Raw genomic sequence first — 21,602 nt, 5'->3', positions numbered from 1 at the left:
AAGATACCAGTTATATCTTTATCAGGCATTGCTAACTTTAAACAACCCGCATGCAAAGTGTCTGTAAGAGGCAACAATATTATCAACACATTACTAAAAGAATATAACACATTCATACAAATCAAAATGAAAAAAATCCTTATGAATCAGATAGTTTGAATTTATTGGAGAGAGAACTATGCAAAGATTTATTTGTGAACAGAACTACACAACAACTCCGTTTACATACCAATTAATAATCATGACATATAAACTTTCAGTATAAAACATTTTCCTTCTCATGTCATTTGCACATATGAATTTGTTTCCAATTTTGGTACTACCAATATTTTTGTCATTTATTTATCAACATGCAAAAATTGCCCAATTATTCAATCTTTACGTATCATCGTTGACATAAAAAACGTTTTCAGTCGTCTAAGTGCTGAGAACGACTGCTCAGAGGTACAGGAAGTAACAGGTATAGTTAAAATTATCTGAACAAGCATCACAAATTCTATAAGCATTTCAAGCATGGGACCACTGTTTCCCCCACTTAAGATATTCCTAATGTCTGAAAGTTGCCCACTTCATCTTCCTTCATTCTGCACACATCTAGAAACATGCCCCCTATGCAGTGTTAGCTTATCTTCATCGAAAGTCTCATCCATAGTACTACACGATTCGATCAACACCAATTTCAGCGATGGCAAAAGCTTCAAACAATAAGTTCCAAAACATTTGGGTCAAATCTACGATTTAGCGAATCCACATCCACGTCAATTATTTAAAAAAAATATTCGTCTGTACATTTTCTCTGGCGTTTGACAAGTATGAGAATCACTATCTTCTTCGTAGCATTTTTGGTATCTTCATTCTGTAGTTTTTCCTCCTATCTATGTAATTATGTAGTTATGTAGTTCTCAATTCTTTCGAGCAATCAATTATTCATAATAGGAAACACAGTCATAACTCAGTCACTCAAAATGATTCAGAAATTTTACTTGTTAGAACGAAATCAGGCGATGATAATTCTTCTCTGTAGGCTCGTGCTTTGCGGCAGTCTGTATAAATAAAATGCCTCGTATCTTTAGGAGCGTTGTATAATCAGTCAGGAAACCTTAGATCAAGCGGATATTTGGCTTTGATGAAGTTTAACCTTCCGAAGAAGTAATGGAGCTCTTGGATTATTGAATGCAGGTTCGTATCCAGTCTTTCGGAAGTTCCCTTCCGATTAACAACTACGCAATATATCGATGAATATCATTAATTCTCAAATGTCAAATAATATAAATTGTTACACACCTTTTGTATGAAGGAGCAATATATATATATATATATATATATATATATATATATATATATATATATATATATATATATATATATATAATCGTACAATTTCGTATCAGTTATCTTTTGTCATATATCTCAATATTCAGATTACAATTCTTCAAACAATGCTCAGGCTAATCGGCACGAAGACAATCTCGGAAGCTTTTTTTCTAACAACCACCAGAGAGAGTACTACAAAGAATAATTATGGGCTCATGGCATAGCTATTGTATGAAACTACTTTGCGCATGGATACTGCGAGTATGAAGATGGAAAATTAGGAAACGTCATTCAAGGGTAGAATTGTATCAGAATAATTCATCGAATATAAAGAGATATTACACTTCTTCTGTGCAAAACTGGTTCATGAATGTTACATTCCACCCCTTTTCACATCGTTTCATTCCACAACTCAGAAAATGTATTCCTTTGTGAAGCTACACTTGCAGACATGGTTTCCACCAATGTTTTGATTTCCCAGTACGACAACGGTTTCTTCTGAAAGGAAGAATGAATTTCCTCAATCCTCCCAAAAGCTGAAATTAACATTTTCATGGAAATAAAAAACCGAATTGATACAAGCCTGAAAAAATCTGCTAGCTATTCCACCGACTTAACTGTTTCCTTCTGACACATCTTCCAATAATTGCGAGATATCGTCATAATTATTATCAACGATTTTAGTTGATTGTACACTGACACACTACCTCATATGACAGAATGGTTAGAAAGTCAGTTTGAACATTTTCTGCAACACCAATTTCCTTGTCTTCTTGCAGAGACTGAAACACCACTAGTCTTTTCGGCTTATGTCTTACAAATAATATTAATTCATGAAGAACCATCAGAAAGTTTTGCACATGACTAGTACCTAGCATCGCATCTGGTACTACCAAATTCATATTATGCTGTGAACAATGAACAAATATACCTCTCGGCAGCAACTGAATAATCCTACTTTGAAATCCAGTTAAACGTCCACTGGCATTGCTCGCGCCATCATAAAATTGACCACGACTCTATTTTATACCGAGGGATGAACATCTTATGACATCCTGGACGACTTCAAACAATGTCCTAGGACTTGCTGAAGCTACTCAATAGAAGCCTGTAATTTTGTTTTTAATTTGAAGATTTTTATCGACATATCTGAAACATTTGGTTAGTTGTTCCTTCACTGATGTGTCGTAAGGCTCATCTACAATAAGAGAAAAGTGTAGTGCCTCCTTATTAGACTTCACGATGTTTTGCTGTACATCGCTGGATAATAACGAGACAACTTCATTCAATATATGGTGAGAGACCCAATTATTTGCAGTTCTCTGCAGCCGAGATTCCAAGTCAGGACCATCTCCTGCTCTAACAGCAGCAACTGATGAATATTTGATGCTTCATTGGTCTGACCAAGAGTTGCTATTCCTTACTGACTTGATAACTGCAGGGACGATATTATCTTCAAAATCGCCTTGCATGCATTTTTCACATCTTGTAATTTATATGTTGAGTTGAGGGATATCACGTTGGTACCTTGTTCCGCAGTTGCCAGAGCAGTCACAGGCGTTTTTCATGAACTCTGAAACGTTCAATTGCCTGTCTCCACAGGGAAAATCCATTTCGAACAAATGCATTACACTGTCTGCAGAAGTAGCAGCTGGTGACGGAAGCACTACACTGGAACCAAAAGCGTTTTTACACACACTACTGAACATTTTGTCCATTCTTTGCCGTAATCAATCAAAGAAAATGTGTTTTTCCATCCTTCATGGCATGACCTACCTGACGGTTTTTTGAAATTTTTTGCTGACTTACTACGGCAACTCGAAGAAGACATATTCTTGGGTTCCTTATTTTTTTGGTTGAACATGCCTCTCACTATTGTCGGTGTCAGTAATATCCACTTATGATGAGGACGACGGCAAACATACGACGAATTTATCCATAGCGACAAGGAAACTGTTCGTGTTCGAAAGTGTGTGTAGAAGCAATACTGAATATTATGATTCAGCTTTCCACACTCGTCCAGTAATCGCGCAACACTTGGAAACTGTGAAAATTTAGCCCGACGACGAGCTTTCGCTCCACCCATCCCGTCAATAGATCCTCTCCCTTGTACTAGCTATTAACGCAGTAACACACATTCAGTCCCGCGTCCTTCAAAGCCGTTGTGTCAACAAACGAAACGATAACAATCCACATTACGTCAAAACAATTTCGTTGAAATCTTCAACCACAGGGCTGTTACGCACAAAAAAAAAAAAAAAAAAAAAAAAAAAAAAAAAAAAAAAAAAAAAAAAGTTGTTAGGAATGGAGTTGGCGCATTAAATAGCGTGTCACTTGCAAGTAAACAGCCTATAAAGATAATAGCGGAAACTACGGCTGAGTGTGTGACAGCGACTGCAGCATGCCCTCGTGGTTGGAAATGAATACTAACAGGTTGGCGTGTGTAAACAAACGTAGGAGGGCTTACCTGAAAGATAGTTCCTGTTTGTTCATGAGCAGAAAATGCATGGTAGAGGTGTTATTTGAGCCATACATGTTTGAAATGATTATTGGCAACAAAGTGATCGAATGTCTTTCTACAGATTCCCGAGGACTAAAGCAATGTGAGTATTAATGTAAATTTGTGGTTAGTGTCTTTCAGTGAGTTAGTTGTGCTTTTTATGTTTGAGAAAGTAATTATTTCTAACTTGGCTTTTGTTATTTCTAGATGTAAACAGTGATTTATTCGTAACAGGAGGGCAGATCTTGGCGGAATAGTTATAAAAGAAGGACCAGAGCATTTAAACAGAAGTCACGTAGTATGCTCTGATCATTTTGTAGAGAAGAACTTTACGAACAAGAATCTACTAAGCCAACGATAAGAATTGTTTGTAAAGCAATGAAATGGCTATATTTAATGCTTGACCAATGATTTGTTACATACAACAATATTTATTCTCGTTTCAGTATTAGGCCTGGCTCTGTTCCTTCAGTTTTTCCCTATAAAATGGAAACTAATTTCAGACCAAGCCTAAAGTTGAGAAAGCGAGAAGAGGAAGTGGAGCTACAAGAGTCAGTCGCTGACGTTCAGGCTGAAGTGAACGATAATATCATTTCCAAAGTGAAACAAAAGTGGGGAACATGATTCCCATTAATTTGAAAGTGGAGAATGTAGCAGAAAAGAGTATCGAGACAGAAAGGGGTGATTCGTGCTCTGAGATCTGAGATGTGTATTTTAAAGCGCAAAGTAATGAAGTGTAGCACTGCTAAAAGCAATGTTTCTCATGATTTGACAGGCAAGTTTATCAACCTACAGGGAATTATGAAAAACAGGAAACATAAGGGAAGAAGGTATACAGAGCAAGGGAGGAGCTTTGCTTTGGCTTTTCATTTCTGTTCACCAAAACTATACAGGTTTTGGACGAAATATTTTTGTTTACCTACACCAAGGAGCTGGTTGAAAAATTTGAGAGGGTACGCCAGGTATTAATAGCTTAGTGCTTGATTTGTTACAACTAAAAGTTGAAAAAATGTAACCATAGGAAAAAATTGTGTCAGTAGTATTTGATGTCACTGAAGTCACTGAGGACCTAGAATGCACAAAATTACTTACTTCAAGGTTTTGAGGACACCACTGTAGAAAGTTGTTGTGATTCAAAGTTAACTGAGCGCCAGTTATGTAAGATTGTAGTGACGATCAAACGTCTATACTTAAATATTAAGCAAATAATAGCTTATTATTTGACCTGAGAAGTCATGTCAGGGGTGATAATAAAAGATTTGTTGATTAACATTTTGGTTCAAATTCAGGATAGTGGTCTATGACCTAAAACTGTAGTTTGTGGTCAAGGAACGAATAATGTAAATATGCGAAAACTATGAGGGATTAACTCAGAAAATCCATTTATTGAAGTGAATGGCGAAAAAGTATTTTGTTTTCTATGACGCTCCTCACTTATTCAAGTCACTGAGGAATAATCCAAGAAATATGACTTCCAGTGGAAAGCAAAGGTCTGTAGTTGGACTCACAGTGAAGAATTTTAAAAGAAAGACTCAGTAGTTGTACCTAGACTTGCTCTCAACCTCACAAAACTATGCATCACACTCGCTCCATTCTCACCAATGAAGGTGTGTTTAGCAGTGAGAACCCTAAAGTCACTCTGTTGCTTGCGGTATTCAAGTACATATGAGATTTGATTCTTTGCCACCCTCACCTCCTGTTACAGCTTATTTCATTGAAACGTGTGTTAACCTATTTGACAGTATCAAATCACCCAAATGTAGCAATCCCAAACAGTATAGAAAAATACTTTGCAGTGATTCGTGCGGTTTGTTTATTCTGGCGCCAAAGACTGCACGGGGTCACTTCCGAACACTGAAGTTGCGGAATCCTGGGCCTCATCAGTACTTGATCCACTGGGCAGTGGAGAAGTTTTGTCCCTGTCTCATGCTGCAACGTTACCCATTCAGATAGCGACAATAAACGATGTACTGGATTAGAGTCACAATCGTCTTTTAGAAGGATGCACACATGTTGAGGAAATTCTTTTAGGATACTTTTGTTGTTTCTATTGAAATACCATTTAGTGTTCTGTGGAACATCCTAAGAAAAGACTTGGCTTTGAGCGCTATGGGACTTAGCTTCTGAGGTCATCAGTCCCCTAGACCTTAGAACTATTTAAACCTAACTAACCTAAGGACATCACACACATCCATGCCCGAGGCAGGATTCGAAACTGCGACCGTAGCAGTCACGCGGTTCCAGACTGTAGCGGCTAGAACCGCTCGGGCACTCCGGCCGGCCCTAAGAAAAGGATCCAAGGCTGACTCATACAGAGGCACTGACAGCTAATAGCGTTGCCTGAGAGATTTATGAACTCTCACAGGATCTGTTTTCGCGTCACTGATAGATGCGGGGTGTTCCAAAAGTCCATACGATCGTTAGCATCGCGTGCCGTATGCCGCAGTGAATACACCGAAATGAAACTCAGTGAAATACAAGTTATTATGATTTAATATACATTTTTACTTACAAATTTTCACATTAAATGCTGAATGAGTCCCCCCTGTTGGTAAATACATAATTCAATTCGTCTAATTATATTTCCAAACACAAGCTGTAACATTTCTTGTGTAATAGAAACAGTGAAAGTGGGTATTGCGGTTTTCAATTTATCGATGGATTTTGGACAGTTGCTTTCGCTGCACCCCGGAAGAAAAAGTCAGGTGGTGTTAGGTCAGGCCATCATGGAGGCCAAAGTCCCTGTGAAATTATCCGCTCACCAAAAATGTCAGTAAGCAGGGACATTGAAACGCGAACTGTATGCGCGGTTGCAGCATCTTGCTCAAAATAACCGTTTAGTATTTCAGTTAACATAAATTCTCCTACGAAAGGTACAGAACATCACTGCAGTATCGTTGTGCGTTTATTGTTTCGTTGATAAACCCAGGCAGGCGAACAGTCATATGCCACGCATGGGTAACAATCATACGGCACTGCGGAGAGACTGTTTTAACGTCCCGTGTTATACAATTTGTACCGGTTAACAGCTTCTGCATGGAGTTCTTTCTGTGAACAACAACATATCTTAACATGTTGCATAACTGTCTATCTAATGGAACCCAGTGTAAACATTCGATCTTGTGGTTTAGGCAAAAACATTTATAGCACTTTCATTCACGCATAAATATCAAAAGGGTGCGTCATGCACGCTTCACATTTCCCGTTATCAGAAGGACGGGGCAAACGGCCAGTGCAGTCGCCGAGGGGAATCTCGAATGTGGGGGCGCGACGCCTAATGTGGACAGCGAGTCCGGCAGAGGGAGGAATCGTTAGCGCCAGAAATTCACCTGGAACAGATCCCGGCCATTCACTCCCCTCTATAGTAAGGAACAAATACTGGAACAAGTCCCGCCCTTTCACCCCTTCTGCAGCGACTGTGCATATTCTTTGAGATCTTCCCGTAGTCTTTGGTCTTGATCGCATGTTTCGTTTACTACGTTTGTTTGCTCGTTACAGTACCGAGCAGTGCTCCACGGCTTTGCAGAATCTGTATCTTTTAACGCATTTCCTTCGCCGTCTTAGCAGCGTACTTATGCGTTGTAGCAGTATTTGCGGTTTTTCCGTGTTTCCTTTGTGACTTTCACAGCGTTTGCTTTGTCATTGTAACATTATTTTACAACGCTTGTACTTCTTCGCTGCAACAGTGTTTTGAAATGAATGCTTTTAGATGTCACGTTTGAGGAAACGAGTGCAGTTACCACAGGCCTCTGAGGCGGCATATTTACACAGTGAACCCACGGAAGCTCAGCGAAATAATGCCTCCTGTTAAAATTACGAACGTTCGTCTACCTGTCGGTGCTACTTACGTGATAATGATTTTACTTTAAGCAGTTTATAGCACTGCCAAAAGAATATTCCTGGGGAAGGGCAACAGAAACGTTGATCTATACGATGTGTTCATTTGAAACTGATTCCACAAGGTGCTGGATGGATCCTTTCCAATTCGAACACGACTTAAGTGTGAAGAATCATTCCATTCATTGCTGAAACCACACAAGTCTCACAGCATTTTTGGAAAGTGTACCAATAATTAATTTGGCACCCTTAAACAACAGTAATCATTTAATTGGGGTTTTAACTTATTTCAAAACATTTGATAAAGATTTAAATTTTAGACGACCTAGGACACACGCTTTTGTCCTTTGAAATAGTCAGAGTTTCTTTCACTGTAGTAAACACTGAAGATGTTTCAATCATCTAGTACAGATTTAACAGAATAAAATCATTCATAACAACTAACTTTATCATTACTGTTGAACTTATCACACTACCAAAGTCAACTGAAATAAGTGTGAAGAATCATTCCATTCATTGCTGAAACCACACTAGTCTCACAGCATTTTTGGAAAGTGTACCAATAATTAATTTGGCACCCTTAAACAACAGTAATCATTTAATTGGGGTTTTAACTTATTTCAAAACATTTGATAAAGATTTAAATTTTAGACGACCTAGGACACACGCTTTTGTCCTTTGAAATCGTCAGAGTTTCTTTCACTGTAGTAAACACTGAAGATGTTTCAATCATCTAGTACAGATTTAACAGAATAAAATCATTCATAACAACTAACTTTATCATTACTGTTGAACTTATCACACTACCAAAGTCAACTGAAAATCTGAACTATCAGATATCCAATTGTATGTCACCTACAGTTTGTTTCCGCTTTTGATTTATTCCAGTGTGTTAAGTAGTTACAAGAATTTTACTGAGTCAATAAAAGTATGTAATTATAGAATTTGTTGTACTTATTACCTTGCTCATTTCACATGTTTGCAAATTACTCACTGTGCTGGACATTTGAGATGGACCCATTGAAATTTAAATTTAGTTTTGTGTTGATAATCGAAGTACAAGCAGTCTACCTTGTTTCTCTACATGGGGAATCAGTCAACAGTTAACTGTTGGCTTATTATTCTCTTGGTAACTTATTTATATTGAACTATAATGTTATGAAATTTCATGCAAAACTTCCACTGCCATGGTATAGCTGGGTTACCGAACCCTTGGAGCCATTTACTTTTTTCAACATCTTCCTTTAGTTTGCTCCAAGTAAATTTGTTAAGAGCAAATAACGTGAAAATATGGCACTTTAGTACCTTTTTTTAATTTTTTTGTGTAGGTTACATATGATTCACATGGCCCCAGAGTAAAAGTACCAGGTGTGTCATTTGCTATGTCGCTAATAATTTTAGGTTTGTACTCCTATCGGTTTTTCATTCCACAGCATTATTTGTGTACAGTTCCATTATTGGTATCCAGCATTGTTGCCACAGTCTTTATTTAGTATTGTTTGCTCCATAACAAAGTGATATTGTGGCAGCATAAAATGTCTCACAGAAGTTATGAAGATGAACAAAGGCATGTACAGCAGCTTTTAGACGAAGTTATGGACATAAGTGATGAAGATTCTGTGTCTTTATTTGCTGATAGCACAGACGAATTTTTACCAGAGGAGACCGGAAGCGAAACCGGGAGTTCTGATGATGGAATCACATTAGTGAAGGTAGGAAGAAGAGCTTTATGTCCACATTCAGCCGAAGAACCAGACTTCACAACTGTAAAAACCAGGCAACAGAGCACCTGTAACCGTGTTAGTGCCATAACTACTGCAGGTTCAATTGAAGTAAGTGCGATTTCTGAAAGTTCGGAAGATGAAGATGATACACATAGCACTAATTCTAATGAGATTGTCTGGGGGCCAGTTATGGGTACAAATATGAAAAACTTTAATTTATTCATTCCATTTCTGGTGTAAGTGCTTCTGTTTCACTATCTCTCAAAGGCACCATACGGTTTCTTCAAATATTTTGTAACTGATGAAATTTTAGAATGTGTGACTCAACAAACTAATTTGCACGCAAAACAAGTCTTAGGAAGTCATTCAGTAACTATTAATTCATGATTGAAAAAGTGGACTGATGTCAGCAAAACTGAAATTCAACAATGTTTAGGATTTTTGTTATGGATGTCACTAAATGTAAAACCAAGGATTCCAAATTATTGGTTAAGAAATATGCTCTATCACAACAATGTAAAAAATGTTATGTCACGCAATCGTTTTGAACTTCTTTTATGTATGTGGCATTTTCCCGATTATTCAAAATTCAACCTCTTACTAGTAAATTACTGCAGAGATTTCAAAGTGCTGTTTTGCAGGAGAAAGGAGTTTGCATTGATTAAACACTTGTGCCATTTCGAGGAATACTAAGTTTCATTCAGTATATAAGGAATAAGCGCTATAAATTCGGAATGAAATTGTTCAAACTTTAGCTGAAGGGTGGCTACATCTGGAATATGAAAGTTTTCTGTAGGAAGAATGCGAATCCTGGTGTTCCTCTTGCCACTTTTGTTGTTATGAGCCTTGAGGGCAGAATCTTACATACAGACAATTTTTACACAAGTGTTCATCTAGGGCACCAGCTTCTTGAATAATCAACACATTTAGTTGGTACTCTAAGACCAAAAAGAGAACTGAATCCTCAAGATGTTTTACAGGCAAAACTGAAAAAAGGGAAACACAAAGCAAAGGAAAGTACCACAGGTGTAGTAGTACTGAAATGGAAAGATAAGAGGGATGTTCTGATGCTGAATGCTGTTTATTAAGAAGAAGAAGCAGAAATTCAAAGCAGGAATGGCACAAATAAAAACCAGCAATGATAATTGACTATATTTAGTTAAAGTCTTTCATAGATCTTTCTGACCAAATGAAGCTGTACTCTCATTGTCTAAGGTGGGGTTTGAAATGGTACAGGAAGATTAAATTGAATTGTTGACAGGGTCAGCACTGGTAAATGCTCATCTGATTTACCGATACATCAACAACAAGAAGATCTAAATCACAGAAATCAAAGAGGAAGTGACTTTGAGGCTACTCCATACAGAAGATGCTAATGAGCCTGAGACATCTCTCACCAAAGCCACGGCGTTACCTGCTGATTGTGCTCTTGTGAAGATGGGAGCAGCCAGACGTAGGTGTACAGTGTGTTATGAAAAAATGAAGAAAATTTGGACTAGATCAAGCTGTCAAGAAATGCAAAGAAACTGCATAGAAATGTAAGAATTGTGACTCATATTTTACCATAGAGTGTTTTTTCATAAAGCACATGGCATACAGGTGTTAGAGAAAGTGGAATGACCCAAATTTTTCAGTTTAATTGTTGGTTGCAATTACAGTTGAAGAATGTAAATAAAACTGTATGTGATTTGCAATCTACTGTGTAACTAATATGTCAAACTAAATAATAAATAATAAAAAGAAGAATAGTCCAATACGACTCAGCCATATGAGTTATAAATAACTCATGAATTCAAATGTCAATAACTACTCTTGAGCTCTTGAAAACCATAGGCCACGAACATGATTTGTTACTGGGGCCGTAACCTACTATAACACCGAGTCTCAGTACGCTCCTGTGAGTTACAACTGCACCATGGAGCTTTAAATGGAAAAATGTTTGTGAGTTGTATTTACATCACGTTGGCCAAGAGAACACTTCCTGTGAGTTATAGTTATCTCACATGGCAGTCATTGTACTAAAATTATACAGATACAGACATGTTTTACTATGATGCAATGTGAGAAAGACCTCTTGGATGCAAATGACTACTTCTGCAATAATGTAAAAGCTTAGTGATTTTGTTCTGCATAAAGGAGAGTAATGACTGAATGCACTACTGCTTGGTTAAGTATTGTTATTCTTGACAGGAAATAATTTCATAACCATTTCTTTCTGATTATCAGTTTCATATGATTGGTATAATACAAGGTGCTGTCATAAAAAATATATTAAACTGTTGTGAACGCTTTTGTCCAATTCGTCATGAATTATGAGATGTGATTATTCTAGCACCTGAAGTATACTGCTATAAAGAATTGAATGTTTTCTTTCCAAATGCTTATCCTCATGGTAGTCTCATTAGCTACAAAGAAGTGGGAGTGCTACACAAGACCCTGTTTATATGGTCCAGGTGGTGCTTGATGTAATCTGGATTACTAAACATTCTGGAAAAGTTTTACCAACTGCAAATATACTAATATGTACAACACTATACAAACCTTTTAGTTTGGCACTAACAAGAAACACTTTTTTTGGCACTTGGAACATCATGAAAAAGCCCTTTGAAAGGAAGTAGCAATACATGTGGTGTTTGTGTCTGTTAGCTAAAATAAATTTTAGATACTGGCAGAAGTAAAACTGTGAGGACCGGGCGTGGGTCGTGCTTCGGTAGCTCAGATGGTAGAGCACTTGCCCGCGAAAGGCAAAGGTCCCGAGTTCGAGTCTCGGTCGGGCACACAGTTTTAATCTGCCAGGAAGTTTCATATCAGCGCACACTCCGCTGCAGAGTGAAAATCTCATTCTGGAAACATCCCCCACGCTGTGGCTAAGCCATGTCTCCGCTATATCCTTTCTTTCAGGAGTGCTAGTTCTGCGAGGTTTGCAGGAGAGCTTCTGCAAAGTTTGGAAGGTAGGAGACGAGATACTGGCAGAAGTAAAGCTGTGAGTACCGGGCGTGAGTCGTGCTTCGGTAGCTCAGATGGTAGAGCACTTGCCCGCGAAAGGCAAAGGTCCCGAGTTCGAGTCTCGGTCGGGCACACAGTTTTAATCTGCCAGGAAGTTTCATAACACATGTAATGTTTGAGAGAGATTAAAGGATGATAACCAGGCAATGTATGGAAAGGTGGAAGGAAGTCGTGTTCGCAGATCGAATGGCAAGAAGCAGTGAAGGAAAAAGGGGGAAAGGAGAAGTATTTAATGACTGACAGTGGTGTTGCCAGTAGCAATGGATGTAATGTTGTACTGTTTTGGTGTGTTGTGTCCTGAGGGGTGAGAACACATTTCTCATGTTTTATAATTTGAACTCATTGGTAGAGGGTTATTCTTCTTGTAAATTTTGGCGTAAGGGCTTGAAGTAGTTAGTGGAATAATTTAACCAAGCAGCCTAATTTCTTTCATGATTGTAAATAAATTTGTGTAAACGGTACCAATGTAGTGATTTGCGGTTGCAGTGTAGGATGAGGGACAACCACAATCCCATTCCATTACTATGAAACTTCAATACCTTCATCGGTTGATGACCCAGTCATCAACCCAAAACAGGCGAACGTGTGTTTAGAAAATAGGCCTAGATAACTTAAGTCTAAACAATTTAATTGTAAAGGCTGTGACGTAAATCGGTGTACGTCAAATTGTAAATAGGTTTAGATTTAATATCTGTTTAGGCTCTAACTGGTACCTCAATTTTATTGTAAACTTATGAGGTGGTCCACAGTACTGCAATTGTAATTCGTAACAGCTTGATTTTTTTTATCTGGACATTATTGTTTTTGTCACCTCCAATTCTATAAAATCAGGGTCGATATAATTTTTGTAATAGGAATACTTTTAATTTTACTGTAAATAAAAGCCTGTGGATAAGTTGCGATGAACAATGAGAGAGTTGTACTTTGTAAACTCTTATTTACAAAAATGTGTTTGTGTGCAAGTCGCTTCGAGTGGGCGAGAGGGACAGAGAGTGGCTGGGACTGCGTGGAGAGGGAGAGACGTAACGGGGCTACCTATCTGGAGCTGGCGCGTGTCTCGCTCCTTCCTAGTCCTGTTTCTGCCGCACTCTCCCACCACCTGGCGGGACGGAGACGGCGAAGCGATCAGCTGAGGGCAGCTACGAGCCCTCCTCGCGTGAAAGGGAATGTTGCAGGGGGGAGCCTCTCCTGACGTCACTCGCCCCAGCTGAGCCTACGGCCAGTCTCAGGGGCCACGCCGCGCTAGCCGACAGCTGTGTCATCAGACACGCCTCACAGCAGGCACCACAGTGGTAGCCACTGCTGACGTCACTCGCCCCAGATGAGCGGGCTGGCCACCTCCGTAGCCACGGCGCGCCAGTCAGCAGCTGTGTCATCTGACACACCCCCACAGCAAGCATCGGCGGACACCGCTCGCCTTAAGTTGGGTGTAACCCCTGAGGTGAAACAGCGGACTATGGCGCTGAAGCACCTATATGCAGTGGGGAATGACGACCGTATGACTGGCACCCTGGTCTCCGGTAGCCCTCGCTGTCATCATTATAGCTGTCGTCGAGACATTATGGGACTGATGAATGATGATGTGTTTCAAACTGCTCTGTCGTGAAGAAGGAGAGAAAGGAACTGTTTACGCGATATGATTGCTGCCAAGGTTAAGGTACCTACGAAGAATTATTTACTCTGTGGATCGCTAAGTAGGCATAAAGTAAAGAAGGACTGAGAAGGCGCCATTGTGAATGGTTCGACAAAGGAAGAAATGATCTCTCAGGCAATACGATTGTGATGACCAAGTGAAAAAGTAGAGCATGATACTCGCCTAGTTTATCGGTGATCCATAGCTCAGGTCATAGTAATATTGAAAGTTTACTGACAAAAGTTAACTGAGGAGTTTTGTTCAGAGATAATCTGGTTGGTGATAGGCACAGGTGGCGGAGCTGATGAGCGGATGTAAGACGAGTGGGCCATGCTGTTACGTCATGTTTCGCGAGGCACATGATCACATAAACAGACGGCATACGGAGTCACCGACACTTCGATGTGAAGTTAGGTTGTCCTCCAAGTATCTTTGGAATAATGTCCTCCCCATCGCCCCTAGGTTCATCGTCGATTGGCGTGTGACGATATGAAAGTAGGTAAAGTGCATTTTGTGTTTGTTTATTTTCAGGTCCATCGATTTTTGTAACAACTTTTCTCTGTTCTAATGTTTGCCACTATTTTGTACGTTTGTTTTAGTGCTATGTGGTACAGTGTTGTGTTTGGATAATTTATCTTTATGATAGTTCACTTGAAGTTTTTTTGTTGACGTTTTTTATCATGTTCATTTGGAATCTGTTAACAGGTTAGGTTAGTGGTTCTTTAATTATATTATGTAGCTGAAGTATGTGTCTTTTGTTGTTGTTCCTGTACCATGCACAGTGTTTTTACCATTGCAGATAACTTAAGTGTTATTTTCTTTGTGTATCTAGGTTATGGACTTAGTTGTGACGTGCACAATGTGGGCGTTGTCCCATATAGTTTAGAGGCTTTTGTCTTTGTTTGTGTAATAAGGTAACATTTAATTTTAGTATAACTTGTGTTCTTATAATTGTCATCGATTCTTGATCTTCCTTTACGTGAATTAGAATAGTTCTATTGTAATTTGTTGATGTGTGTTTGCACACGGCAATGTTGGTAAGGATTTAATGAACATAATTTTATTGAAAGGTGTTCTTCTATTTCGTGATGTTTGTGATATTACCTGGAAAAAAACTTTTGTCTCCATTATAGAAGAACAATTTTCACGAATAACTTGATATTTCACATGAATTTTTTAGTTTAGCACTTACATCATAGCTACGAGGGCAGTTCAATAAGTAATGCAACACATTTTTTTTCTGAAACAGGGGTTGTTTTATTCAGCATTGAAATACACCAGGTTATTCCCCAATCTTTTAGCTACACAACACTATTTTTCAACGTAATCTCCATTCAATGCTACGGCCTTACGCCACCTTGAAATGAGGGCCTGTATGCCTGCACGGTACCATTCCACTGGTCGATGTCTGAGCCAACGTCGTACTGCATCAATTACTTCTTCATCATCCGCGTAGTGCCTCCCACGGATTGCGTCCTTCATTGGGCCAAACATATGGAAATCCGACGGTGCGAGATCGGGGCTGTAGGGTGCATGAGGAAGAACAGCCCACTGAAGTTTTGTGAGCACCTCTCGGGTGCGAAGACTTGTGTGAGGTCTTGCGTTGTCATGAAGAAGGAGAAGTTCGTTCTGATTTTTGTGCCTACGAACACGCTGAAGTCGCTTCTTCAATTTCTGAAGAGTAGCACAATACACTTCAGAGTTGATCGTTTGACCATGGGGAAGGACATCGAACAGAATAACCCCTTCAGCGTCCCAGAAGACTGTAACCATAACTTTACCGGCTGAGGGTATGGCTTTAAACTTTTCCTTGGTAGGGGAGTGGGTGTGGCACCACTCCATTGATTGCCGTTTTGTTTCAGGTTCGAAGTGATGAACCCATGTTTCATCGCCTGTAACAATCTTTGACAAGAAATTGTCACCCTCAGCCACATGACGAGCAAGCAATTCCGCACAGATGGTTCTCCTTTGCTCTTTATGGTGTTCGGTTAGACAACGAGGGACCCAGCGGGAACAAACCTTTGAATATCCCAACTGGTGAACAATTGTGACAGCACTACCAACAGAGATGTCAAGTTGAGCACTGAGTTGTTTGATGGTGATCCGTCGATCATCTCGAACGAGTGTGTTCGCACGCTCCGCCATTGCAGGAGTCACAGTTGTGCACGGCCGGCCCGCACGCGGGAGATCAGACAGTCTTGCTTGACCTTGCGGCGATGATGACACACGCTTTGCCCAACGACTCACCGTGCTTTTGTCCACTGTCAGATCACCGTAGACATTCTGCAAGCGCCTATGAATATCTGAGATGCCCTGGTTTACCGCCAGAAGAAACTCGATCACTGCCCGTTGTTTGCAACGCACATCCGTTACAGACGCCATTTTAACAGCTCCGTACAGCGCTGCCACCTGTCGGAAGTCAATGAAACTATACGAGACGAAGCGGGAATGTTTGAAAATATTCCACAAGAAATTTCCGGTTTTTTCAACCAAAATTGGCCGAGAAAAAAAATGTGTTGCATTACTTATTGAACCGCCCTCGTAGATAAGTAAAATTAATTGTCTTTAAGGTGTGTTTGAGATATCCTTTGATAATTGATTGCTAAGACACGGACGTCGTGATGTGGTATAGTATTGTGTCGTTCCATAACAATATTTTGCTTTGTTTTGCCCTTAGTGTAAAACGGGCGCCCACTGAATTTTATGCCTGATTTATTTGTTAATTTTGCACTTTTCACTCAGATTTTAAGTGTATGTCAGCATCATTTCATTTTGCAAATGACATTTCTTTGGCTTATCTTAATGTAAATTCTTTCGTAAATTGTTTTAGCATTATTGGATTTTTTTGTTGATCTTGCACTTTTCACTTAGAAATTTACATGCGCTTGGCAGCACCATCTGATTTTACAAATGACATTTCTGTGGTTCATTTTAACTTAAATTTTCATCACGAAATGAATGATTCTGAATGGTCACCACTTGTTTGCCTAGGAGGTTAATTTAGACATTTCCTAAGTTATTTATTTACTATGTCGTTCTACGGATCGGAGCGTGGAATGTCAGATCCCTTAATCGGGCAGGTAGGTTAGAAAATTTAAAAAGGGAAATGGATAGGTTGAAGTTAGATATAGTGGGAATTAGTGAAGTTCGGTGGCAGGAGGAACAAGACTTCTGGTCAGGTGACTACAGGGTTATAAACACAAAATCAAATAGGGGTAATGCAGGAGTAGGTTTAATAATGAATAGGAAAATAGGAATGCGGGTAAGCTACTACAAACAGCATAGTGAACGCATTATTGTGGCCAAGATAGATACGAAGCCCACACCTACTACAGTAGTACAAGTTTATATGCCAACTAGCTCTGCAGATGACGAAGAAATTGAAAAAATGTATGATGAAATAAAAGAAATTATTCAGATTGTGAAGGGAGACGAAAATTTAATAGTCATGGGTGACTGGAATTCGAGTGTAGGAAAAGGGAGAGAAGGAAACATAGTAGGTGAATATGGATTGGGGGATAGAAATGAAAGAGGAAGCCGCCTGGTAGAATTTTGCACAGAGCACAACATAATCATAACTAACACTTGGTTTAAGAATCATGAAAGAAGGTTGTATACATGGAAGAACCCTGGAGATACTAAAAGGTATCAGAAAGATTATATAATGGTAAGACAGAGATTTAGGAACCAGGTTTTAAATTGTAAGACATTTCCAGGGGCAGATGTGGACTCTGACCACAATCTATTGGTTATGACCTGTAGATTAAAACTGAAGAAACTGCAAAAAGGTGGGAATTTAAGGAGATGGGACCTGGATAAACTAAAAGAACCACAGGTTGTACAGAGATTCAGGGAGAGCATAAGGGAGCAATTGACAGGAATGGGGGAAATAAATACAGTAGAAGAAGAATGGGTAGCTTTGAGGGATGAAGTAGTGAAGGCAGCAGAGGATCAAGTAGGTAAAAAGACGAGGGCTAGTAGAAATCCTTGGGTAACTGAAGAAATATTGAATTTAATTGATGAAAGGAGAAAATATATAAATGCAGTAAGTGAAACAGGCAAAAAGGAATACAAACGTCTCAAAAATGAGATCGACAGGAAGTGCAAAATGGCTAAGCAGGGATGGCTAGAGGACAAATGTAAGGATGTAGAGGGCTATCTCACTAGGGGTAAGATAGATACTGCCTACAGGAAAATTAAAGAGGCCTTTGGAGAGAAGAGAACGACTTGTATGAATATCAAGAGCTCAGATGGAAACCCAGTTCTAAGCAAAGAAGGGAAAGCAGAAAGATGGAAGGAGTATATAGAGGGTCTATACAAGGGCGATGTACTTGAGGACAATATTATGGAAATGGAAGAGGATGTAGATGAAGATGAAATGGGAGATATGATACTGCGTCAAGAGTTTGACCGAGCACTGAAAGACCTGAGTCGAAACAAGGCCTCCGGAGTAGACAATATTCCATTGGAACTACTGATGGCCGTGGGAGAGCCAGTCCTGACAAAACTCTACCATCTGGTGAGGAAGATGTATGAAACAGGCGAAATACCCTCAGACTTCAAGAAGAATATAATAATTCCAATCCCAAAGAAAGCAGGTGTTGACAGATGTGAAAATTACCGAACTATCAGCTTAATAAGTCACAGCTGCAAAATACTAACACGAATTCTTTACAGACGAATGGAAAAACTAGTAGAAGCCAACCTCGGGGAAGATCAGTTTGGATTCCGTAGAAACACTGGAACACGTGAGGCAATACTGACCTTACGACTTATCTTAGAAGAAAGATTAAGGAAAGGCAAACCTAAGTTTCTAGCATTTGTAGACTTAGAGAAAGCTTTTGACAATGTTGACTGGAATACTCTCTTTCAAATTCTAAAGGTGGCAGGGGTAAAATACAGGGAGCGAAAGGCTATTTACAATTTGTACAGAAACCAGATGGCAGTTATAAGAGTCGAGGGACATGAAAGGGAAGCAGTGGTTGGGAAGGGAGTAAGACAGGGTTGTAGCCTCTCCCCGATGTTGTTCAATCTGTATATTGAGCAAGCAGTAAAGGAAACAAAAGAAAAATTCGGAGTAGGTATTAAAATTCATGGAGAAGAAATAAAAACTTTGAGGTTTGCCGATGACATTGTAATTCTGTCAGAGACAGCAAAGGACTTGGAAGAGCAGTTGAATGGAATGGACAGGGTCTTGAAAGGAGGATATAAGATGAACATCAACAAAAGCAAAACAAGGATAATGGAATGTAGTCTAATTAAATCGGGTGATGCTGAGGGAATTAGATTAGGAAATGAGGCACTTAAAGTAGTAAAGGAGTTTTGCTATTTGGGGAGCAAAATAACTGATGATGGTCGAAGTAGAGAGGATATAAAATGTAGGCTGGCAATGGCAAGGAAAGCGTTTCTGAAGAAGAGAAATTTGTTAACATCCAGTATTGATTTAAGTGTCAGGAAGTCATTTCTGAAAGTATTTGTATGGAGTGTAGCCATGTATGGAAGTGAAACATGGACGATAAATAGTTTGGACAAGAAGAGAATAGAAGCTTTCGAAATGTGGTGCTACAGAAGAATGCTGAAGATTAGATGGGTAGATCACATAACTAATGAGGAAATATTGAATAGGATTGGGGAGAAGAGAAGTTTGTGGCGCAACTTGACCAGAAGAAGGGATCGGTTGGTAGGACATGTTCTGAGGCATCAAGGGATCACCAATTTAGTATTGGAGGGCAGCGTGGAGGGTAAAAATCGTAGAGGGAGACCAAGAGATGAATACACTAAGCAGATTCAGAAGGATGTAGGTTGCAGTAGGTACTGGGAGATGAAAAAGCTTGCACAGGATAGAGTAGCATGGAGAGCTGCATCAAACCAGTCTCAGGACTGAAGACCACAACAACAACATGTCGTTTAAATACCATCGCCATATTCCAAGTGGCCGCTTATTTGATCCGCTCATAGTGGGAATGTTCATTCATGCCAGAGAGCAGGACGTTACTATTTTTTTTATCCCTTTCTATAGCACAAACTAATGTTTGCAATTGTTTTCATTTTTCTGTTACGTAAGCATAGAACATTAGATTGGTAAAAGAAATGAACCAGAATTGTCCTCCCATGAGAAGAACATTCTGAATCATTTTTCATCCACGCATGGGGTGATGAAACGGTACAGTAGTTTCCGCTCTATAAGCAGCAGGTTTCGCTGCTCGCTCGCACCCGGAAATAGAAACAGAGGCGGCTCCGCAGACAATTTTATTACACGACGCGACCTGCCGCGGATGGAACAGAACCCATGTGGACGAGTGGAAGGAATGTGTCAGGCTTCATAATAAGTATTTATATGTGTCCTGTATTATGCATTTCTTGTACGAGGATGTGAATCTGCACATGAACTTTCCTAATCCTCCTCACACCTTTCCGTTAAGCGTGGCCAAATCTTAGTTGGGAAGTAGTTCTGTAGTATAGAAGTGCCAACCTTACTCCTGGTTAGGGGATAAGAGAGACAGCACAGGCAGGTAAAAGTCAAAGACTTTCCAGTGTCACCAGATTTGGGGTGGAGAGGTTGGTCACGGCCAAGTGGTTCGACCACCCCCTTCCACCGGGGCCCAGGAAGACCTCCGGGTGTCCGCCATATTCTAGGAGTGTTACAGAAGATGGGTAAGTGAGCAGACGTAACATCAATGCGTCTGTCTCAATGTTCAAGCATGGAAGAGAGGTATTTGAATATTTGTACTAATTCTTTTATTTCCAGCTTCGGATTGTGTAAGGAAATGCATGTTCTCGTTTAATTTGGTAAATTTGACCCCCTGTGTTGCATCTGGTCCCCAGTTTGCCCGTTATCCTCCTCACATAGTGGATGTCCTATGTAAAATATTGCGAGACTGGTGGTATACATTTGGCCAACGCAATTCCGTCTTGCCCGTAGAAATGTGCGTGCAGATTAGTATATAATATACCCGAGCTATAAGTTGTAAAATTGTAATATCTGTAAACTGATACAATTGCTGCTATCGGTCTAAAGTCGAGTGATAATGCTTAAAATAAATACGTAATCAATTGTCATCAATATTTAACATTCCTTAAAAATCACAAAGAAGTCAAGTTAAAGGAATTCATTTAAAATAAAAGATATATAATGCAGGGACCCACACATCAGCGTGTGAGCCCTCCAGCCCCTTGCCTAGTATCGTACGGAAAGGGCACGCTCTCTAGGTAGCGCTGTCAAGCTCCCCTCCCCAGTTATCCGTTGCGCAATTTTCATTCAGGGCTTGACGACATCAACTTTCATCTGGCGTCCCTAGGCAAGGAGGCTTGACGGTAATCTTTCAGTGTTATAGAATACATTTGGCAACCTCTCACTTATACCTGTCTCATACATGTGGGAAGCATTTCGGGCTGAATGGAGGAAAGTAGACGGTTAATTTACAGTCTTTAGAAACAGTAATACACGATATCTTCTCAGTGCAAAAAGGGCTGAAAAAGTTCATTGACCTAAAGGGTTGAAAATTAACTGCATTTTTCAGAATTAAAGATAGTCCTTATTTTTGTTGAGAACGTATTATTTTCCTTCACAACAGTATGTGCAAGGCAA

General features: G+C 39.6%; 1 protein-coding gene across 1 annotated transcript in view; it reads right to left on the bottom strand.

The window, feature by feature from the left end:
* Positions 1-10,212: 10,212 nt before the first annotated feature.
* LOC124553232 (zinc finger protein 708-like) overlaps positions 10,213-21,602 on the bottom strand; it is a 121,342-nt gene continuing 109,952 nt past the window's right edge. Inside the window, exon 11 of the mRNA XM_047127122.1 lies at positions 10,213-10,361. Within this exon, the coding sequence (XP_046983078.1) occupies positions 10,213-10,361 (149 nt within the window). The remainder of the gene's footprint in view (positions 10,362-21,602) is intronic.

Source organism: Schistocerca americana, chromosome 11 (genome assembly GCF_021461395.2).
Source record: "Schistocerca americana isolate TAMUIC-IGC-003095 chromosome 11, iqSchAmer2.1, whole genome shotgun sequence".
In the NCBI taxonomy this organism is placed as follows: domain Eukaryota; kingdom Metazoa; phylum Arthropoda; class Insecta; order Orthoptera; family Acrididae; genus Schistocerca; species Schistocerca americana.
This window is presented reverse-complemented; position numbering and strand designations above follow the sequence as displayed.